General features: G+C 33.7%; 1 protein-coding gene across 3 annotated transcripts in view; it reads right to left on the bottom strand.

The window, feature by feature from the left end:
* LOC145297770 (uncharacterized) overlaps nt 1–23650 on the bottom strand; it is a 576130-nt gene that overhangs the window by 158294 nt on the left and 394186 nt on the right. For all 3 annotated transcript variants that reach the window (XM_080144014.1, XM_080144016.1, XM_080144015.1), the window contains exons 43-48: nt 22337–22450; nt 19284–19403; nt 17616–17781; nt 11904–12149; nt 8776–9020; nt 4062–4196 (exon numbers count right to left, since the gene is read on the bottom strand). In XM_080144014.1, the coding sequence (XP_080000140.1) occupies nt 4062–4196; nt 8776–9020; nt 11904–12149; nt 17616–17781; nt 19284–19403; nt 22337–22450 (1026 nt within the window). The remainder of the gene's footprint in view (nt 1–4061; nt 4197–8775; nt 9021–11903; nt 12150–17615; nt 17782–19283; nt 19404–22336; nt 22451–23650) is intronic.

The raw sequence follows: 23650 nt of genomic DNA, 5'->3' as shown, positions 1-23650 counted from the left end.
CGGGAATTGACGGGGGCAATTATTGGGAATAAGTGGTGGGTAAAAGTTAAGGAAGACATTAGGTCCTTTGCTGCTGACTTTAGCAAAAGACTCAATCTAGATTCTAGGGCAGCTAAAGTGACACTAGAGTCTAGACTAGATCGGGCGGTGGAGGAGGGGGATAGTGCTAGCGTTAATATAATTAGGGCTCGGCTTGCCTCCCTTGCTGAAAAGGAGCACCAAGCCTTAGCGATTAGGGCTAGGTTAAAAAGAATGCCCCAGGAAGCAACAAACATGGCCGCTGAACTGCGTGCAGAGGAGCTTAGGCAAGCGGCTAATAGGCACATCGCTCGTGTCACATTGCCGGACGGGCGTACCGTGACCACAAACCAGGGTGTGCTGGAGGCGTTTAGATCCCATTTCCAGGAGCTTTTTTCCATGGAACCCGGTCTGTCATTAGAACAATTCGACACCTATTTGGCTGACTTTTCTCGTCTTTCGACGACCGAAGCGGCTAGGTGCGAAGGTGGCATAACGGAGGATGAAGTCATTGAAGCCTTAAAGCGGGTCGGCCTTAATAAGTCACCGGGGATCGATGGTCTTCCCTACGAAGTGTATTTGAGGTTGTCGCACATCTTTGTCCCTCTACTGACGGTTTTGTTTAACTCATGGTTTAGGAACGGTTCAATCCCCAAGTACTTTACCATGGGTGTGATAAAACTTGTCCGTAAAAGCAAAGATGGTGGGGATGGGTTAGGTAATTTCAGGCCCTTAACGATGCTTAACGCTGAGTTAAAGATTTTGGCCAAGATTCTCGCAAATCGTCTGCAGCTTGTCCTGGCGCGTCTTATTAGCCCCGAGCAAACGTGTGCCGTGAAGGGCAGGACAATCCAGGATAACTTGCACTCGATACGCCTGATGATAGAAAAAGTCGACACTGAGGCCGCGCTGATCAATTTAGATCAGTCCAAAGCCTTCGATAGGGTTGACCATCGGTACTTGGGGGCTGTTTTATCGGCGGCCGGTTTTGGCCCGCAATTTCGCTCTTGGGTTCATCTTCTTTATGCTAACCCCGCGGTGATGGTGGAAGTAAATGGGAAGAGGTCGAGACCCTTCAGTTTGTCACGTTCCATTCGTCAAGGGTGCCCGTTATCACCCATGCTATATGTGCTTGCGATCGAGCCATTTTTGCGCAGGCTAAGGGTGAATCCGGTCCTACGCGGAATCACTTTGCCAGGTGTGGATGCCCAGGCGAAGTACTCCGCCTATGCCGACGACGTAACTGTGCTTGTAACGAGCAGTACTGAGATTAGTGTCGTCGGTGTAGAAATCAGATTGTATGAAACGGTAACAGGGGCCAAAATTAACTGCGAGAAGTCTTCGTGTTTGCGCATTGGTGCCTGGAGGGGTATGCCCCTTCAGGGGCCCTTTAGTTGGAGCGATGGGCCTTGCAAGATACTCGGCGTCTGGTTTGGTCCTGACCTCCAGCTGGAGAAAAATTGGTCGGAGGTTCTGAAAGCGGTACGGTCTGCAGCTTCACGATGGATCAGTAGAAACCTTTCATTAAAGGGGCGAGCGGAGGTGTGTAATACTCACATCTATCCAATCGCTATTTATCGTCTATCAGTGCTTCCAATCCCGTCAGATACACTGCTATATTTGCAGAGGGCTCTTTTCAACTTCTTATGGCTTGGAAGGGCCCCTAAGGTCTGTCGCGATGTCTGCTACCTACATCCTTCTGAAGGCGGTCTAGGTATGCCAAACGTGGAGATTCGGCTATACACGCTACGGCTCTACTACCTAGATCGAATGTGCACACAAGATAGGGAAAACGGTGGCCTCTGGATGGAGGACACCAAGAAAGCCTTCCCGGCTTTGAGAGGGGTGCACTACTCCGAGGGGGAGGCACACAGGTTGCCCCGAGGTGAATGTCCCTTCTATCGCGAGTGCCGGCGCGCACTGAAGTCCCTCTTAAGAGTGAAGGAAAGCCTCTCTAACACTCTGCTGTTGTCCCGAAAGGCATTATATCGGGTTTTAGTGAGGGGATCCGTAACGGATGTCATTGGTGGGAGGCTCCCTTTGACGAAGGAGCAGCTCCGCTCAATCTGGCCTTGGGCGCCTGGGTCAGGATGCCTCACTAACGACGAGGCTTCCCTGACCTGGCTGGTAATTCGAGATGCTCTATGGGTCGGTAAGAGACTCCACTCAGCTGGCTTGGTGGATTCGCCTATTTGTAAACGGTGCGGCGATGAGGACGAGACTTTATGTCACGCCTTCGTTTATTGTCGCATCGTGGCGCCGCTGATTGAGTTTGTTACAGGTCTCATGGTCCGCATACTAAACACATCCTCATTAACCTTGGTTCCTATTAATGTTTGTAGCAATTGGGCTCCGACAACGGATAAGCTCAGAAAAGATTTGTGTTTGACCTTGCTAGCTGTGATGAGAGGTGTTATCTGGAACACACGTATGAAAGTGGTCTATGGATCTGAGGACTACTCTACTGCCAACAACAACAACAACAACAACAATAATAATAATAATAATAATAATAATCTTATTATTTTTTATATATAATGGTTTGAATAAAGTTTAAAATGCAAAAGTCAAGTATCACGCTTCTATTGTGCTCTAAACAGAAACACTCATTTTGAATGCGTCCCTGTCATATCAAAGAACATACTGTTTATTTCATGTGTCTGGCTTTATTGCTTTTGAGGTGATAATTGCTTGAATTTACGTTTAAAATGAAAAAATCAAGTATTATTGTGCAGTTGTGCTTTAAAGAGAAACATTTATTTCGAATGCGTCCCCGTCATATCAAAGAACCTATTGTTGAACTCATATGTCAAGCATTTCGGCTTGTGTGGTTATAAAACTTTTAAAATGCACTTTTTGTGTTAAGCTGTGTAAAGGTGTTAACTTTGGTCAAAATGCTAGTTCCTTCTTTTATCAGATCATTATCGAAGACGTTCTGATGCAAAACCTGATTCGAAACCAAAAATAAAAACCTATGAATATATATATATATATATATATATATATATATATATATATATATATATAGCAGAGGGAATATTTTCTTCACCATATTCCCTCTGCTTCACTTTTTTTGTTTTCAAGTAAGATCTTTGACTTACTTGTTTCATCAAATACTTTTGCATGCAAAATCCGATCCCGCATTTTGCTAATTCCTACCCTCTGATGAGAAGGAAAGTATTTCTTCGAAACTCCTCGGATTAAGGACTATCCACTTATCTAGTGTTTCCTTTTCAGATTAAATGTGTTTTTAACTAATTTGAAAGTGTTTTTTTAACATGTTTTATTAACTGTTTGCTCGTATTATAAGCTCTATTTCCTATTTGGTTTTATCGAGCTTTTACATCTGGCTGAGTTTTACCATCTTGGATCATTTTGGTAAATTTAATTGTAATTTTCATTTTATATATATATATATATATATATATATATATATATATATATATATATATATATATATCTTGAGTTCCTTCAGCCATAATCAAAACTGAAACCAAAACTTATGAAGAATTCTTGATAAAATTATTTATAAAAAAAAAAAAATAGATTACTGGAGTGCCATCAGTTATAATCGAAACCGAAACCAAAACTTATGAAGAATTCTTCATAAAATTATTTATAAAAAAAAAAAATAGATTACTGGAGTGCCATCAGTTATAATCGAAACCGAAACCAAAACTTATGAAAAATTCTTGGTGAAATTATTTATAAAAAAGAAAAAAATAGATTACTGGAGTGCCATCAGTTATAATCGAAACCGAAACCAAAACTTATGAAAAATTCTTGGTGAAATTATTTATAAAAAAGAAAAAAATAGATTACTGGAGTGCCATCAGTTATAATCGAAACCGAAACCAAAACTTATGAAAAATTCTTGGTGAAATTATTTATAAGAAATGGAAGTGCATAACAATTAAATGACCCGGATGTAAGCGTGACACAGAAAATAACACACACGCTATCGCATTAATATATAGATGAAGATGATGATGATGCCCCCATTATATTCCGGAGGAGTCATCGTCATTATTTTAAAATCTTACCGAGGCGGTAATTCACTTTTATCTGCGAATTGTCTGTAAATTGTGGAGGTGTCCATTTTAACAATGTCCGTCCCTGACTGCCGTAATTGTTGACCATTTTCGGGCAGGACTTTACATCGATAAAAGTTTGAACACCTGGAATAGAAAAAAAAAAAAATAGACGAGTATAATTATCATTGGCATACTTTCGCATTTGTTTAATGGAATCATTAACTTTACGATCAGTCCTTTCTCCTCCTCCAAAATATTAAAACATAACTATTACAGAATCTCGCCATGAGGATTTCCATATCGCACCACACTGAATATCACGTTAAAATGATGTAAGCATGTTTGTTAGCGTTTTCACGTCGGATGCTTATTACAATATATCTATTTTTTGTAAAGGTGTTTTTTACATATGGAATCGAACTATTCATAGCGGGACCTGTGGAAATTCCACAGGGGGCTCATTCATATGTAATATATTGATGTTAGCATTCCGTAGATGTTTAGCGTAAATGGAGACACTCTGATATTATTGTAGCTTTTTTGTTTAAACTGTAAAAGTATGTATCTAAGTTAGCACAAAAGCCCGGTAAATCCCGGTCGTATAGTACGTTTAAATATGATATTTTAATTCTTGCAGATTTCGCATATATTATTATAGAGTTAATACTCTATCGATTTTTATATGTTATAAAGTTGCGATTTCAAATATATATATATATATATATATATATATATATATATATATATATATATATAATCCATATGACTTGGGTGCATTAGCTTGAATCGAAACCGAAATAAAAACTTATAAAAAAAAAAAAAATTTTTTAAATATATATATATATATAACTTGAGTACCTTCAGCCATAATCGAAACCGAAGCCAAAACTTATGAAGAATTCTTGATACATTATTTATAAAAAAAAATAAATGATTTAAGTGCCATCAGCTATAGTCGAAATCGAAACGAAAACCTATGTAGAGGTCTTGGTAAAATTATTTATAACAAGAAATAGAACAAACAATTAAGCGTGACACACAAAAGAAAACACACGTATTAATATATATTGATGATCGATTTTGGTATGCCGTTTATGATTCTTTAAGGATGTTTCCACAGCTGGGCAGGAGCTGCTAGAAGCCCTTATCCTGCCTTGACAGACTTCAAAATAGACTTCGTAGCCTAGTAGAGGATGCCTTTTTCTTTTCTCTGCAACCTCTTTCCCACGGAAGAGACGTTGTGAACTTATATGTGCCTTCTCGTTATTTTCATTGCAAGTGTTCGTCTGAGCTCCAATCTATGCCCCCCCCTTGCCAAACACTGCTTAGCTGAAACCACTATCAATAATTCCCCCCACTTTTGATCTGTGCCTAAACCTAAACGTAGATTCCATGAACAAAGCTTCTTTTTTAGAACTGCATTCCTGTGGAACTCTCTTCCGGTTGCCTGCTTTCTAGTTGACTACAATATGGTCGCCTTTGATTTTATTTGAGGTTTATATTTTGGTTATGTTTTTATGCTTCTTTAAGGATATGCAAGATATTATTTGAGGCATTTTTTTGAAGAGATGTTTTCAAATTACTTGGATGTTATTTTGTTAATACTCTATTTTGTTAATACTCAATTTTGTTAATGCTCAATTTTGTTACTGCTCAATTTTGTTAATACTCAATTTTGTTAATGCTCAATTTTGTTAATACTCAATTTTGTTAATACTCTATTTTGTTAATGCTCAATTTTGTTACTGCTCAATTTTGTTAATACTCAATTTTGTTAATGCTCAATTTTGTTAATGCTCAATTTTGTTAAGACTCAATTTTGTTAATGCTCAATTTTGTTAATACTCAATTTTGTTAATGCTCAATTTTGTTAATGCTCAATTTTGTTAATGCTCAATTTTGTTAATGCTCAATTTTGTTAATACTCTATTTTGTTAATACTCTATTTTGTTAATACTCTATTTTGTTAATGCTCAATTTTGTTAATGCTCAATTTTGTTAATGCTCAATTTTGTTAATGCTCAATTTTGTTAATACTCTATTTTGTTAATGCTCAATTTTGTTAATGCTCAATTTTGTTAATACTCAATTTTGTTAATGCTCAATTTTTTAATACTCAATTTTTTAATACTCAATTTTGTAAATACTTAATTTGTATTAAACATGGCTGTTGAAATTATCTTTTTATTCAAGAAATAATAAAGTAGGGGTCGAGAAGAAAGACAAAAGTTGATGAAATGTAATGGAAAAAATATATTGAAAATAATGGAAAATAAAGAAAGGTGTGGGTCGTCTTACGTGGCCAATACAAATGCGAGTTAATAAAGTTTTACTTTTGAAAGGTTTTGGATCGGGAAGGATCCAGAAGAAAGACAACAAGTTGGTATTTAATGCAAATAAAAATATATCGAAAAGAAAGTCAAATAAAGAAAGGTGTTACACCTCGGTCTAACTGCTAAGTGTTCATAACGTGTACTTACAAATTAATACACATAACTCTTTATTATACGCTGAGATACATATTCTCCTGGTTTTTATAGTAAAAGAAAGAGTTCATAGTTATCTGTAAGGTGGCCCCACAACAAAAGGTTATTATATACTTGTTGTAGTGTTAGTTCTTTATTGCAATGGATAAAACAAGATTCATATTTTCTAAACAGATAGTGAATTGCTTTGTGTGGCTGATACAAATACGTGTTAAAAAAAACTGTTTTCCTTTTGAAAATAAAGATAAATATGACAAATAAGGAGAGTAGTCACAAGTCAGTCTAACTAATTAAGAACGAGTCTATTGTTATCTGTAAGATGGGTGTAACGAGCATGTGCGGAAACGCTCAAGAATGGTGTGTCAATGTTTTAGTCGGGCCTATCTACGACGAAAATGAGTTCGTCTAATGGCTATAAAAAGCCGACACTAGAGGCGTTCAAATAAAGAGAGATCGATAACATGTCTATGCAGATTAATTGACGTTTGTTTATTGTTAGATATTATATTGTTAATACTAAATTTAGTATTATAATATAATATAGTCAAGTATTATTATTGTTGGTGTAATTTCAGCTTTGTTTAGGTTTACTGAAGCCTTTCAAAAGCAAAATGTGATGAAAGTAAAAATAAAATAGATAAACCCCATAATTTATTATACCATACCTGTTCACACTGAAACACTTATTACAATATTCTGTGGATCTATATTAAAAAACCTTGTTAAACATTGTGACATATTTACATTCTATGGAGATCAGGCGCGAACAAACACCCCATAATTTTATTATACCATATTTCTTCAAACTGAAACATAATTATCAAAGTTTTATAGTGGATTTTATCGTTTTTCTTCCCTGCCTTACAGAACATGAATGAGTTTTGCAATGGGAGAGAGAAAAGGGTTACAGGGTTAATGTTTGGTACAGTTTAAGTTAGGAAACCAGTCAAGAAATGGAGGAGATAGAAAAAGAAAGGGAAAATGAAAAGAAGGAAAAAGGAGGAAAAGGTGGGTTGTTGTTGTTTTTTTGTTTTTTTTAGGAGGGGGGGGTTGCAGAACATAATAAAGTTTTGGAAAAGGAAGTAGAAAAACAAAAGGCATCAATATTGGGTGCATTTCGTCTCAAGTAACCAATATATTCAGACAGCCTGATCTGGTAGATAATCACTCAAAAATTGAACATTAAAATTACTGGTAGAAACGAATGTAATTTCAAATGTTATCAGTTTGTTCTATTAACAAGACTCTACAACTTGCTCCGGCATCTACACTAATTTGTCCCACGTAGTTAGATTAATTGCCGTGTACTGCTCCATCATTTAAACTTAAAAACTAAAACTTTTTTGACGTTTCTGAATTTTTGAGATGAGGATTGGTTATTCGTATTATTTGGATTCATCGGACTACTGTTCTCATCTTGAGTCTGCAAAGACCCATGGCCGCAGTGGTTAGGCTACTTGGAAAAATCAATTGTAAAAATAATATTCTCCTGGAGGTTGAAGGTTCAATTCTCAGTGTGGGCGACTGAAAAATACAATTGCGAATTACTTAGGACCTCTATCTAATCATGGCTGACGGAACAAGAGCATGCAACCCCGTGAAATAAAGAAAGGGTTCTGTTCGAAATTCCATTCAAATTCCCAAGTTTGACAGAAACATTCTTGAGTTCGACAAGACACACCTGAACAATGTGGGAGGTTACATCGACTAAAACGTTGTGAAAATCACACTGAAGATGAGAACAATATCCAATGAATCCAAATAAATTTTTTTTCTTTTCTTCCAATTTATTAAAAATCATCTACTAATTATGTGGCTTCTTATTAGGTAATCGCGTTTGTAGTTACTTTCTAATTGGTTGACCAATTTGGTATATTCTGGCGGTTTACGTAAGTTTCTAATCCAGCCCTTCCTAGACATATACGAGAACCGTGTTCACAATATGTGCTAGTACCAGATTAACTCTGCATAAAAAAAGACTTGCAGACGACTTTTGAAAATCAAAACACGAGTTGTAGAGTTGGACTCGAATGTTTGGGAAGGAGTCAAAATCGGAGTTTTCAATCCCTGAAGAATCATCAGAAGACTTTGAAATAAGGAATCAGAGATATTTTGGAATCGTTGGAGTGTGAATTTTTGGAATCCAAGAAAGCAGAGCCAAGTTTTATAACTTTCAAATCTGCAAAACTGGTAACTACCCAACAGCATACAAATTTGGTACGAGTCTCTTTTCTTACCTGTGAATATATTTTTGGCACTGTAGGCATTCCGACGGACTCCTCTCATCAGTTTGTAGTCTCCCCAACCAGCCAAAATATCGCCAATGCTCTCCATAGGCTTTGACACTAGCTGAAAGAGGTCAGTTGTGACATCCAGAGATTTATTATAGAGATTCACTTGGCTTAATTCACCATAAAATCCTTTGCCGACTAAAGCCATGTCCGTCATAGGATCATAAAAACATCCAAGTATAACAATACACCTGAAATAGGGAGAACAACATAAATGTCAGAGGTTATTTTAGTTGAGACAATATTGAGAAACCATTGCTTAAATAATTATATTTTATATATACCAATCTTTTAATTTATGAAGCTCGATGTAACTACAGAGCATATACAAAGAAGTTACTAAAGACTATATAAAAATTAGTGATAGGACGATTCTAATATTTTTCCTGATTCCGATACAGTTACCTGCTTTACCCTTTAAATATTTAGTTCTAAAGTTTTCTTTTTTACCAGATGGGTGACCATTTGGGAATACCAAGGCGTTGCATGTAAGCGGAAGGTCAGGTCAATTCTCCTGCTTGTGATGGTGTGCATTAAAACTATGTGAAAAGATTATGGAGTTTACTGAGCTACCTCATCTCGACTGCTCTTGCAAAATGATGACGATGATGTAGATTTTAGTTTTGATGGAAGTTTTATCAGCTATATATTAATAGGATAGCATGTTAGACGTGTTATTTATTTTTTACTAGCGGGGGGTACCCGGCGATGCCCGGATATTTTGAGGTGTGTGTGGTTTTGGGTAAATCAAACTAAACTAAAATAAAAAATAAAATGTTTATATTAGAAATTCAAAGATGTTGTCCATCTTACCGCCAGTCAGCATGTTAAAATGTTCCATTCTTGACAGCACCTGTTTCGTAGCGCAGAATCATTCATGTAATTATTACGTCAATATTTGAATTTATTCTGCCCTTATTCATCAGAAGACTATGAACGTATCAATTTTACAATAAATAAAAGAACATGGGCATGATTACAAAAATCCGAAAATTAGAAGAGAAGTCGCAATTGTGTTTTCTTTTAGTTACGCCATCTTTGAATTTGAATTTAGAGTCACCAACGTCGAATCTACGTATTAATAAGTTACAGTCATATTGTTATAAATAACATAAAAATATCCCATTTAATATTTTCTCATATATATATATATTATAATTATGATTAGTTCTTTTGGAAAAAGAATTCCAGCAGAGTGCTCAATTAAAAGGAAAATCCAAATTTTAAGAGCGTATTTATATTTTGTAGACGAATATTGGCTGAAAAGAGCTTGATAAGGATACCTTAAATGGGCCTTATTATCGGGCTTGAAACCGACGGTACAAATAATCTGTCTCAACTAACAACTTTCTGTACACAATATATATATATATATATATATACATATATATATATATATATATATATATATATATATATTCATATATCTATCTATAATTATTTATAATTGGTTTATATTTATTTCTGTTACAAATCTTCGGTTGAACAGATTGGTAAGTGATATAAAAACTGGCATTTGCGTTTAAGCGATGTTCTTTGTGTACATAAATCGAGCTGAGACATTTGGACGATGTCAAAACATTGTTAATTCACTACCCGCACAGCAGCTGAATAGCATAATGGAGAGAAGCCTTGACTGTCGTTTGGGCGGTTGGGTTTCGAGGCTTCACTGATGAGCTGTGATACAGTGAAACAGTACTGTATGTGGATGACTATATATATATATATATATATATATATATATATATAAGAACAAGTAGTTAATAAAACATGTTAAAAACGCTTTGAAAAAGAGTTAAAAACATATTTAATTTGAAAAAGGAAACAATAAATAAGTGGATAGTCCTTAATCCGCGGAGTTTCGAAGAAATACTTTCCTTCTCATTAGAGGGTAGGATTTAGCAAAATGCGGGATCGGATTTTGCTTGCAAAAGTATTAAATGAAACTACAAGTAAGTCATTGATTTCACATGAATGAACAGTCTGGTGATATATATATAGAATATCCAATGACGGTAAAAGGCAAAGATACAGAATCTAAGAAAGTTAGTTAAATTTCCATTCGCACAAGTAAAATCCAAGGGAATCACGTAAATGGAAGATGATCCAAAGTAATCCAAAAGGCAGAAATCCATGGAATAATTCACAAATAGGTACAAGGAAAAAGGAAAGAATTCCAATATATTATTAAAAGAAAGATAAAATGTGCGTAAAAAAATTATACAGCTCGACTGTCGAGGCAAGACTGAATTAAGGAAAATATATATATAATTATTTATAAAACGAAGTAATTTACCTTCACGCCAGGTACAGTATTTCCCTAGAGACTTTGTTTTTTTCTTCCTTTTTCCCCTTTTTTACACAGGAGTCACCACTTATCTCGGTCCAGAGGCCACTCGAGGATAAGGGTTAATGGGCATACATTAGTCATTGCCATTATAGCGTAGTAAACATAAGTAGTTGGAATTTTGTAAATTGGATTGCAGACAATTTGTGAAAAAAGAATAACCAGAATAGCGCATCAAACCCGGTCATCATAGAGACGATCAAGGCTGAGTTACTGAACTTTCTTGGGTGTTAAGAAATCGGAACCACCTAAAACTACACTTATGTACCGGTGAAAACGCCTTGGAGTCTTTGTTGGATTACATTTGGTGCCGTGACCAGGATGTGACCCTTTGGAACGCCATAGTCATCTTCATCGGGTTACACTTTAAAAATAATCTAATTATTCCAAATTTCCTCTACTAACGTTTACTATGTTATTGTCCCAAAGACTACCGTACACATTTTGACACTTATCCTCAAGTGACCTGCAGGCCTTGATATGTGGTGACCCCTTTTGTAAAAACACAAAACAAAAAAGAAAGCAGTGGTTCTCAACCTTTTTTTTTTACATGACAACACATTAAACAAAATGAAATCAAATGGCTTTTAGTAATTATTTCTTTGCAGAGCACCAGCAATTGTTCTGTGGCATAATGGTTAGGGACGTTGATCTAAAACATTGTAATTAGAAATTAACCTGAAATTGAGCAACAAAAAAATAAAGGAAAAAAACTGTTAGCACTTACTTTTTGTCGAAGAAATTAATGATTGGTTCCGTGACCGTTTCAAAACTGTTAAAATTATTCAATCTCAAGTCGATTGAACGACCAGAGTTAGAAATCGATATGCTAAACACATGCCACTTTCCATCATTCATTGGCAGCGTTTTGGTCTTCACCATCACTTCCGGTCCACCGCTTGCCGGGGTGTAAGTGATTCCAACATTGGAGAGTCGTAAAACTGGAATCTTTTCTTCCTTGATTCCTTCTGACCTGAAAGAATAAATAAACATAATAATAATAATAATAATAATAATAATAAATATATATATATATATATATATATATATATATATATATATATATATATATATATATATATATATATAAGCATACTAATTGAAATATGCAAAGGTTACTCTGCAATGATTTAATCACGAAGTAATTTCAACAAATGTAAAAGGTACGTTTGCATTTATCACACTGGGTTTTTCATGATGTTGGTCCAGGCTGACGTACACTGCCAGCATACGCCAACTGTTGATCAAATTTAAAAACGCTATGAAAACATAACGTTTATGGGATACGAATTACAATTTAAAAAAAATGGAAATACAATAAAATAAAATATAATAATAACTTTCCGTCAGTTTCATATTTTTTAATATATTTTTTTTGTTTGTTTTTAAAGAGAATTTTAAGTTTTTTGTAAGTTTTTATTACTTACTAGCATTTCAGCCCGGCGTTGCCCGGGTGTATGTTGAGCAAAAAAACAAAACAAAAAAAAACAGTCAATCTTTGTAACTTATGACCCCTTAAAATTTATTGTTTTGAGCTCAAATCAAGTTATAAAGTTAGATCCATGTCCAAGGAACCTAAAATTTCAAGTGTTTAGACCCAAAATTGTCGGAGGAATTTGGTAGAGTTCTCAAAGATCAAATCGTTGAACTTTGACTCCTTAACAGCCAAATTTCTGGCCGAAAACGGATTACAAAGATTTTCCCAAATTTCAGTACCCTGTATATCAAAATTTGAGTCCGTAGACTGAAAATTGGCAGTTATTGCGAAGGAAAATGTACACAGACATAAAGACACGTTCATTTTTATATATATATAATAGATTGTTAGGAAAACTTTTGGATTTCTTTTTGTTTATATTTTTTAGGAAAACTTTACATTTTTTTATGGTTAGGGTTGGACGAATTAAATTTGCACGTGATTAAAATCTGAACTTTTTTAGGTTTAGAATTTAAGGTTAGGATTAAATTTGTACGTGATTAAAATCTGAACTTTTTTAGGTTTAGAATTTAGGATTAGGATTAAATTTGCGCGTGATTAAAATCTGAACTTTTTTAGGTTTAGAATTTAGGATTAGGATTAAATTTGTACGTGATTAAAATCTGAACTTTTTTAGGTTTAGAATTTAGGATTAGGATTAAATTTGTACGTGATTAAAATCTGAACTTTTTTAGGTTTAGAATTTAGGATTAGGATTAAATTTGTACGTGATTAAAATCTGAACTTTTTTAGGTTTAGAATTTAGGATTAGGATTAAATTTGTACGTGATTAAAATCTGAACTTTTTTAGGTTTAGAATTTAGGATTAGGATTAAATTTGTACGTGATTAAAATCTGAACTTTTTTAGGTTTAGAATTTAGGATTAGGATTAAATTTGCGCGTGATTAAAATCTGAACTTTTTTAGGTTTAGAATTTAGGATTAGGATTAAATTTGTACGTGATTAAAATCTGAACTTTTTTAGGTTTAGAATTTAGGATTAGGATTAAATTTGTACGTGATTAAAATCTGAACTTTTTTAGGTTTAGAATTTAGGATTAGGATTAAATTTGTACGTGATTAAAATCTGAACTTTTTTAGGTTTAGAATTTAGGATTAGGATTAAATTTGTACGTGATTAAAATCTGAACTTTTTTAGGTTTAGAATTTAGGATTAGGATTAAATTTGTACGTGATTAAAATCTGAACTTTTTTAGGTTTAGAATTAAGGATTAGGATTAAATTTGTACGTGATTAAAATCTGAACTTTTTTAGGTTTAGAATTTAGGATTAGGATTAAATTTGCGCGTGATTAAAATCTGAACTTTTTTAGGTTTAGAATTTAGGATTAGGATTAAATTTGTACGTGATTAAAATCTGAACTTTTTTAGGTTTAGAATTTAGGATTAGGATTAAATTTGCGCGTGATTAAAATCTGAACTTTTTTAGGTTTAGAATTTAGGATTAGGATTAAATTTGTACGTGATTAAAATCTGAACTTTTTTAGGTTTAGAATTTAGGATTAGGATTAAATTTGTACGTGATTAAAATCTGAACTTTTTTAGGTTTAGAATTTAGGATTAGGATTAAATTTGTACGTGATTAAAATCTGAACTTTTTTAGGTTTAGAATTTAGGATTAGGATTAAATTTGTACGTGATTAAAATCTGAACTTTTTTAGGTTTAGAATTTAGGATTAGGATTAAATTTGTACGTGATTAAAATCTGAACTTTTTTAGGTTTAGAATTTAGGATTAGGATTAAATTTGTACGTGATTAAAATCTGAACTTTTTTAGGTTTAGAATTTAGGATTAGGATTAAATTTGTACGTGATTAAAATCTGAACTTTTTTAGGTTTAGAATTTAGGATTAGGATTAAATTTGTACGTGATTAAAATCTGAACTTTTTTAGGTTTAGAATTTAGGATTAGGATTAAATTTGTACGTGATTAAAATCTGAACTTTTTTAGGTTTAGAATTTAGGATTAGGATTAAATTTGCGCGTGATTAAAATCTGAACTTTTTTAGGTTTAGAATTTAGGATTAGGGTTTAATTTGTACGTGATTAAAATCTGAACTTTTTTAGGTTTAGAATTTAGGATTAGGATTAAATTTGTACGTGATTAAAATCTGAACTTTTTTAGGTTTAGAATTTAGGATTAGGATTAAATTTGTACGTGATTAAAATCTGAACTTTTTTAGGTTTAGAATTTAGGATTAGGATTAAATTTGCGCGTGATTAAAATCTGAACTTTTTTAGGTTTAGAATTTAGGATTAGGGTTTAATTTGTACGTGATTAAAATCTGAACTTTTTTAGGTTTAGAATTTAGGATTAGGATTAAATTTGTACGTGATTAAAATCTGAACTTTTTTAGGTTTAGAATTTAGGATTAGGATTAAATTTGTACGTGATTAAAATCTGAACTTTTTTAGGTTTAGAATTTAGGATTAGGATTAAATTTGTACGTGATTAAAATCTGAACTTTTTTAGGTTTAGAATTTAGGATTAGGATTAAATTTGCGCGTGATTAAAATCTGAATTTTTTAGGTTTAGAATTTAGGATTAGGATTAAATTTGCGCGTGATTAAAATCTGAACTTTTTTAGGTTTAGAATTTAGGATTAGGGTTTAGGATTAGGGTTGGACTGATTAAATTTGTATGTGATTAAAATTTTTTTAAAAAATTAATTAAAAGTCGTCTGCACTCGGTGGATGGCGGCAATCGGACTGCCTTGGTGTTTTGGGAGGTTATGTTGGTGATGCTCTCCATGTATGACCAAACGAAGTAATTCAGCAGGTTTAGGTCCGGGGAGGAAGGGAACCAGTGAGAGAACGGTACAAAGTTATAGCACTCTTCCTGAAGCAAAGCGTGGGTCCCTTCGGACTTGTGGACTGGCGCCGAGTCCTGTTGCCCCACCCAGGGTCTGCCAGTGACCACCTAATTGCACCAGGATTTCCACACTCTTCAGTACATCCAGGTACACTTTGGTGTTAACTTTCACGCCGACTTTGAAGATGTGAGGTGACATGATGTGGCCCTCACTTGAAACCACACCAAAGACCATAACCGGGGCTGGAAACTTCATTGAGCCGAGTCCTCAAGTGTTGAACCGTCCAGATTTGCATTTTGAGGGTGCTGGCACTGGTCCAGTTGTCATAACTTGGATCGGTAGAGAGCATGAGTTGTACAGTGGCGCATCTCCGCTCTCACTTGTTGAACATTGTGTCATTTTCAGAAATGATAGAAGGCTCCTATCACTCTTGGGATTTGTATTCAACTAGCCAACTAGTAAATGGCCTGCAACAAAAAAATAAAACCGGTTTTTATCAAACGGAAATGGAGTCATGTTGTCTTTTCTAGGGCAACTGTTTTATCGTCCCATCCTGTACACAACATATTTGATTTTTCTTTCTGGAAAATAAGCTACTGGAATAGGAAGCTGCATTACAATGAGGTAAAATGTACACTTAATTATATTCACGCCAGGTCTACTTTTTTTAATAGAAAACGCTTCAGACAAAGTATGAAGCCACTTGATGTAAGGAACTAACAAGAAGAAAAGATAATTATAAAGAAGACAGAAGATGCCGATTGACGTTAGTCTTGAAAAGCTCAAGGTTAAAAATAGGAGGGAAACAGTCAGCAGGAAGAGAGTTCCACAACCCTGCGGTTCTTGGAAATGAAGTTGTATTACAATGAGATATCAAAACAGAAAATTGATGAAGACCACTAGAGCAACGAGTCAAATAAGCTGTAACAAAAGAAGCAGGGAATAGATCAGCGAATTCTGAAGAACAAATCATGATAATATTTATAGAAAAGACTGAGACAAGCAACATCACGTCTGTGAAAGAGAGGTTGAAGAGCAGAAGAAATGATTGAGCCAATCAAATTACAGATACGTGTTTGCACCTTACCGAGATCCTTCAGATGAAACACAGATTCACCAACCCAAATATGAAAACAATACTCCATATATGGTTTGCTAATAGATTTGTAGAGATAAAGAATAGCTTCAAGTGTGAGAAAATGTTTCGAGCGATAAACAGGGAACTTTTAATGAGAAATTAGAGCCATGCAGTGCACATCATCGTATTCTATTTTACATGATAGCACGTGTTGAATGGATTTAAGAAATTGGTGTTAAATTAACCTATCTCTGTCCAGGTCTTTATTTATCCCTCTTTCATTCAAATGCATCTTTATCACTTTCTCCCTTGTTTTCCGATACCTTTCTCTCCCGCATCCATTGTTCGACATCTACCAACCTAAGAACTCTCACCCATTCTTTCAACGTGGCCACACCAAAGAAGTCTCCTATTCTGCATACATCTAACTACACTGTCAAAATTCGATTTTCCTCTGAGGTTATCAGATCTATGCCTGACTCCAAGATTCACAATATACATCCATTGTATTATTCTCGTATGATGCCTCTCCATGCAACAACTATCTTCAACTTTTATTGGCCAGATTTCACTTCCACAGATCGGGGACAATTTGAACAGTATACAACTTTATTCAACACCAGACAAAACATGGTGCAGTTAACATCTACAAAGAAATCAAAACGGTAAAATGCCAAAACCAAAACGTAAATTCCATGAACAAAGCTTCTTCCTTAGAAGTGCATGCCTGTGAAACTCTGTTCCGTCTGCCTGTTTCTCACCTAACTACAACCTGGATGTCTTCAAGTCCAACATAAACAAATTCCTGATGAACCGCCCCCTTAAGTAAGACACTTTATCAAATCTCCACACTAACGTAATGTACATAGATGCAATGACCCTTATCCCTGAGTCGCTTCCGAGCCTTGATAAGTGGTGACCACCTTGTAAAAAGAAAAAAAAAAAAACTATGAATTTTTCACGAGTAAAAATAAGCAAAAACGTTTGCCTCTTGGTGATTCGGATAAAGGTTTCTTGATTTGAATAAAGCAGACAATATTGGCGTACTTACTTGATCATAAATAAGTTGAAGAATGTCCCCTCTCCGTTCTTTTCTTTAAATTGAACCCACAAGCTGATAGAAAAGCTTGGGCTCGGCACAAACACTGCGGATTTTAACGCCGCCATTCCATTCTTCTCGTGGAGATAAAATTCCATATCATAATTGTTGGAAACATCTAAAAAGTAAAAAAAAAAGAAGAAAATTCGTGATTATTACAAAATGGAGTATACAGACAATAAGGATTTAGTTATGATATCATATAAACAGATCTTCAGTACTTTTAATAGATATTTTGTGGCAAGCGTTATCTGTATTTGAGATAATTGGTTTCAACATTGGAGGCGCTATGGTTAATTGTTTTGGTACTCTTCTGCCCTTACGTGATTGCCACGTTCAAAACGACGTAAAAGCTCACATTTATATATTAATAGAATAGCGCGTGTGTTATTTATTTACTTTGTGTGTCACGATTACATCCGAGTGACTGTCATTTAATTATTATTAGGGCGAGGACAACAGCATATTCTTTTCATTGTTTTGACTCTCGAGTGTGTAGCCGTTGATATCTTATATGCTCTTATATAGAGTGATGTGGTTCTTGGTTGATTAACTATGTCGGATATATACTCGAGAGTCAAAACAATGGAAAAAATATGCTGTTGTCATAGCCTTAGTAATGACTCAGATCTTTTTCCTGGGACAGGTTTGATATTTATCATACTCCGAGTGTTTCAGACGGCAGGGTGAGCAACACCAGGCAACAGCTTAACCTTACTTCTTTCACCCAATCTGATCCAAAGAGCTGATACCAGTTAGGTCATATATAACTTATACCACTTCCTACGCACCCAAACAAGGTCTTCTTTGGCCTACCACACTCCACTATCTATATTTAAAATAATTGGTTCTAACAGTGGAGGCGCTATGGTATTTATACATGTGATGCTGTAGTTTTATCAAGATGCATTAGAGCTTATAGAGCACATAACATTAAAAAAGTTGGGTGTCTTATTAGACAAAAAGAAAAAAAACCAAAAAAAAAAACCAGAGTACCCGAATAAATAACAGTGTTTATACATATGATATCCCATATTAGATCTTATATAACAAGCAACAATATAATAATAATAATAATAATAATAATAATAATAATAATAATAATAATAATAATAATAACAAATGATGCATATTCGAATATAAAAATAAATAATAATAATAATAATAAACAATATAAAAATAATAATTATAAAATAATATAAAAATAAATAATAAAATAATAAAAATAATAAAAATTATAAAAATAATAATAATAAAATCATAATAATAACAATAAAAATAATAAAAATAATAAATTAATAATAATAACAATAAAAAAATAGTAATAATAAAATAATAATAATACAAATAAAAATAATAATAAAATAATAAAAATAATAATAATAATAATAATAAAATAATAATAATAATAATAAAATAATAAAAATAATAATAATAATAGTAAAAATAATAATAATAATAATAATAATAATAGTAAAAATAATAATAATAATAATAATAATAATAATAGTAAAAATAATAATAATAATAATAATAATAATAATAATAATAATAATAATAATAATAAAGTGTGTTAAAAGATCCGAAAAACTGCAACTTGGAACAGCATTTCTTTTTTACCTTTGGTACACGCCTGTCCGGTCTTTCCGAGTGGGCACATATTGGGCTTTGGTTCGACGCAGGTGTTCATACTGGTTGTGCAGTCGTTTGTTTCTTGCTCACATTGAAGCCCTTTAAAACCTGATAAGGAAAGAAAGAAATTGAGACCGTAATTATATTCTTATATTTAACTCTTAACGCCTTGTATCACCTGAGATCGTACTGACCGGAAGTGATATTTTTGTTCTCAACACCATATTAAAGACCAATGCCTTTTAAATCATGTTGTTAAATTTCATAAAAGTAAAAATGGTATAAACATTTCTAGGATCTCCTGTAACAGATGTCTCCCTGATTTTTACTTTTCCTTTTCTCGCTCGCATGGCCCTATTCCGAATTCGTAGCAATGAGCCATCATTCAGTCAACCTTTTTTTTTCTACCAAAAACCAGTTTTCTTTTTCCGTTCCTGACCATCTGTATAAATCCCAAGACTGATAGAAGCCGTCTATCATGTCTAAAAGTGACACAATGTTCGACAAGCAAGATTGGAGATGCACTCCTCTACAATTAATGCTCTCTAAAGATTCAAGTTATGAAAACAGGACCATTGCCAGCACCCTCAAAATGCATTGCTGGATTGCCACAAATAAAAGGGACATATCCAAAGTGATGAAAACAATGTTTCCAACTATGGTCTTTGGAGTGGTTTTAAATTGAGGGCCACATCATGCCACCTCACATTTTCGAAGTCGGCTTGAAAGTCAACATCAAAGTGCGCCTGCATGTGTAGAAGAGTATGGTGACCACCTGGTGCAATCATGTGGTCACTGGTAGACTCTGGGTGTGGCAGCAGGACTCAGCACCAGCTCACAAGTCCAAAGAGATCCAAGCTTGGCTTCAGAAGGAATGCTACGATTTTGCATCCTTCTCTCACTGGTCCCCACCCCTCCTGTCAAACCTTCCGTGAGTACACACTATCTCACAGCAGTTCCAGGTTTGTTGGGCTGGTCATACATGCCACATGCCTGATTCAAGGCTCCCACAACAGCTCTTTTATGGTGAGCCATACAAAGGAATAAGAACTGTAGGAGTACAGCAGAAACGGTCCAAGGACTATCTGAAGACCTTCCTCAAACAGTTTGGTTTGTATTCTAACTCATGGGAAAAAAACTAACCCAAAATAGATGTTCCTGGCATGCCACGACTCACAAAGAGGCTACACTTGCTGATTTCACATGCAATGAAGAACACATTTAAAGAGATTATCATTCCTGATACACTGATACCCCACGTCAGAAATATCCTAATTTTATTTTTTTTTGTTTTGAAAAGAAGTCACCTGAAAACGAACTGTTGAGTACTTACCTTTTTTGTTTTTACTTGCACAGGCAGTTATCTTGTTGATGCTCAAATTATTCAAAAAGGGAGATAATCTTCTATATAAATAAAATGAACTCATTTTTTCCCGTCTGATTTTGACATTAATAGGATTAAAAATCAAGATATTTCATGCAAATATAATATGCACAAACGGCAGAACAATATCTGAGGTGTGTTATAGGCTTATTATTTCTCAAATTCCTCGATAATCTTAGATTTCTATACTTTTTCTGCTGAGAAGTCACGGCCAAAATCGGTTAAGATCAATGGAAGTGGTAAAATATTTTCTCTCTAATAAATTCCTCCTCCCCCTGCCACCACTTAACACCGTTTGGGGATCGTTCACAAGGAACAGTTGAGAAGAGAACACCGGTTTGGCTTCGTAGTTCTTTCATGTGAAGTTATTTAAAATCACTAAACTAAGCTGCAGTGCTCTGTGGCGTAGTGGTTAGCGTGCTGGACAATTCATATTATATTTTCACGTTCGCACCGACCTACCGTAGTCGTTTTTTTTTTTGTTTTTTTTTTCCTAAACAACTGGAATGGACTTTTCTTGGTGGCCGAACTGTTAACGTTGCAGATGTTTGTTTTTTTTGTTTTTTTTTCACACTTTATTTTCCTACTTTTACTCATAACTCCGGGTTTGATCCTTCCTACTTACCTACCATAACATTTTTTAAAACTCCCCCTCCCCGTCCCGGAAACAAACACTCGGGCAACGCCGGGTACCCCCGCTAGTCTTGGTAATAATGTAGAAATGGAACCTTCCTCACTCATTCTAATGCACTGAGTAACCGTCTTGTAACGTCACCTGTTTACCGTCTATACAGCGAAACTCCCCCACTCTTTCAAGCGACCTGCTTTTATATTACATTCACCCGCGTGAATCTCGCGTGACCTTGCGAGATCACATGATACCGTTTCTGTTAAATATTGCGGACGCCATCTTGGTTTTTCTTTTCCTGTCCAATGCGCATGACAGGCAGACACGTGGGCGCTTCACAGGTAGGTCGTTTTTATTTTCGTTTCTGTTTTCCCCACAAATATTACTTAAGATGCAGTAAGATTTCAAGGGTGATTAGCATTCCTAATATCAGAAATATCCTCTTTTTTTTTTTTCTTTTGAAAAGAAGTTGTCGGAAAATGAGTTGTCTACCATAGATTATGATGAATAACTAAGCGCCACCATTAGGGGCCAATTAAATGCAGAGCTAATATAGCTTCTGTAAATATTAGTGGAACTTCAAGTGATTCAAGTATTTCCACCAACGTCAAAATTATTGAAAAGGGGAGATAACTCTTAATAGAAATAGTTAAGATGCCGGCAAATTTAAAGAGATTATCGTTCCTGATGCACTGATGCCCCACATCAGAACTATACTTTTTTTGTTGTTTTTTTATTTGTTTTGAACAGAAATTGCCGGAAAACAAGTGTCAACAGGTAACTGAGGACCGTTTTTTTTTTTTTACATGGGGGTCACCACTTATCAAGGCCCGAAGGCCACTCAGGGATAAGGGTTATTGCGTGTACAGTAATCAATAAGATAGTATTGTAGTAATCATTAGTATTGGGGGTTTTGATAGAGTGTCTTTGTGAATTTAATATAATCTTGACACTTCCTCCTTCAGAGGAAGCCGGTTCAACCTGCCTAGGATGAATGCCACTGAAATACGTATATTGTCTAGTGCTTACCTTTTTTACACTCGCACTTGTAACGATCTTTTTCGTTGATGCACTTTCCACCATTTGCACAAACTTTCGATTTGCAGAAATCGACAACAATTTCACAACCGACGCCTGTGTAACCTAAAAAAAAAAAGAAGATAAATAAATCAAAAGCTTTACTGATTTACTAAAAAAATAAAAATAAAAAAATAATAAAAAAAAAAAAATTGGTGAATTTCTTATAATTTTGCATCATTATTTTTTTTTTTTACTTTTACTGTCTTATACTAAGAATTTGTTTTGGATGCTTACAGATATTTTTTTTTTTTACTTTTTTTTTTTTTAGAAATATAATAAAATTAGATATATCGATTACAACCATGTTGTTGCTGTTATTAAATATTTTAATTTAGTGTTTTTATTATAATACTAGCAAGGATCCTGGCGTTGTCCGGTCGTAAAATATGTACAAATATTATATATTAATTCATGCAGATTTCGTATTTATTATTATAGAGACAATTCTCTGTTGATTATTAAATTGTAACCAATATATAGAAGTAGACATACATAAACACACATATATTATATATATATATATATATATATATATACACGTATAAACACACACATATATATAGTATATATACACGTATAAACACACGTATATTATATATATAGTATATATACACGTATAAACACACATATATTATATATATAGTATATATACACGTATAAACACACATATATTATATATATATATATATATATATATATATATATAGTATATATACACGTATAAACACACATATATTATATATATAGTATATATACACGTATAAACACACATGTATTATATATATAGTATATATACACGTATAAACACACATATATTATATATATAGTATATATACACGTATAAACACACATATATTATATATATATTATATATATACACGTATAAACACACATATTATATATATATAGTATATATACACACATATATATATATAGTATATATACACGTATAAACACACATATATTATATATATATAGTATATATACACGTATAAACACACATATATTATATATATATATAGTATATATACACGTATAAACACATATATATATAGTATATATACACGTATAAACACACATATATATATAGCATATATACACGTATAAACACACATATATTATTATATATATATAGTATATATACACGTATAAACACACATATATTATATATATATATATATAGTATATATACACGTATAAACACACATATATATATAGTATATATACACGTATAAACACACATATATATATAGCATATATACA

Source organism: Euprymna scolopes, chromosome 18 (genome assembly GCF_053919585.1).
Source record: "Euprymna scolopes isolate OS-2025 chromosome 18, ASM5391958v1, whole genome shotgun sequence".
Lineage (NCBI taxonomy): Eukaryota > Metazoa > Mollusca > Cephalopoda > Sepiida > Sepiolidae > Euprymna > Euprymna scolopes.
This window is presented reverse-complemented; position numbering and strand designations above follow the sequence as displayed.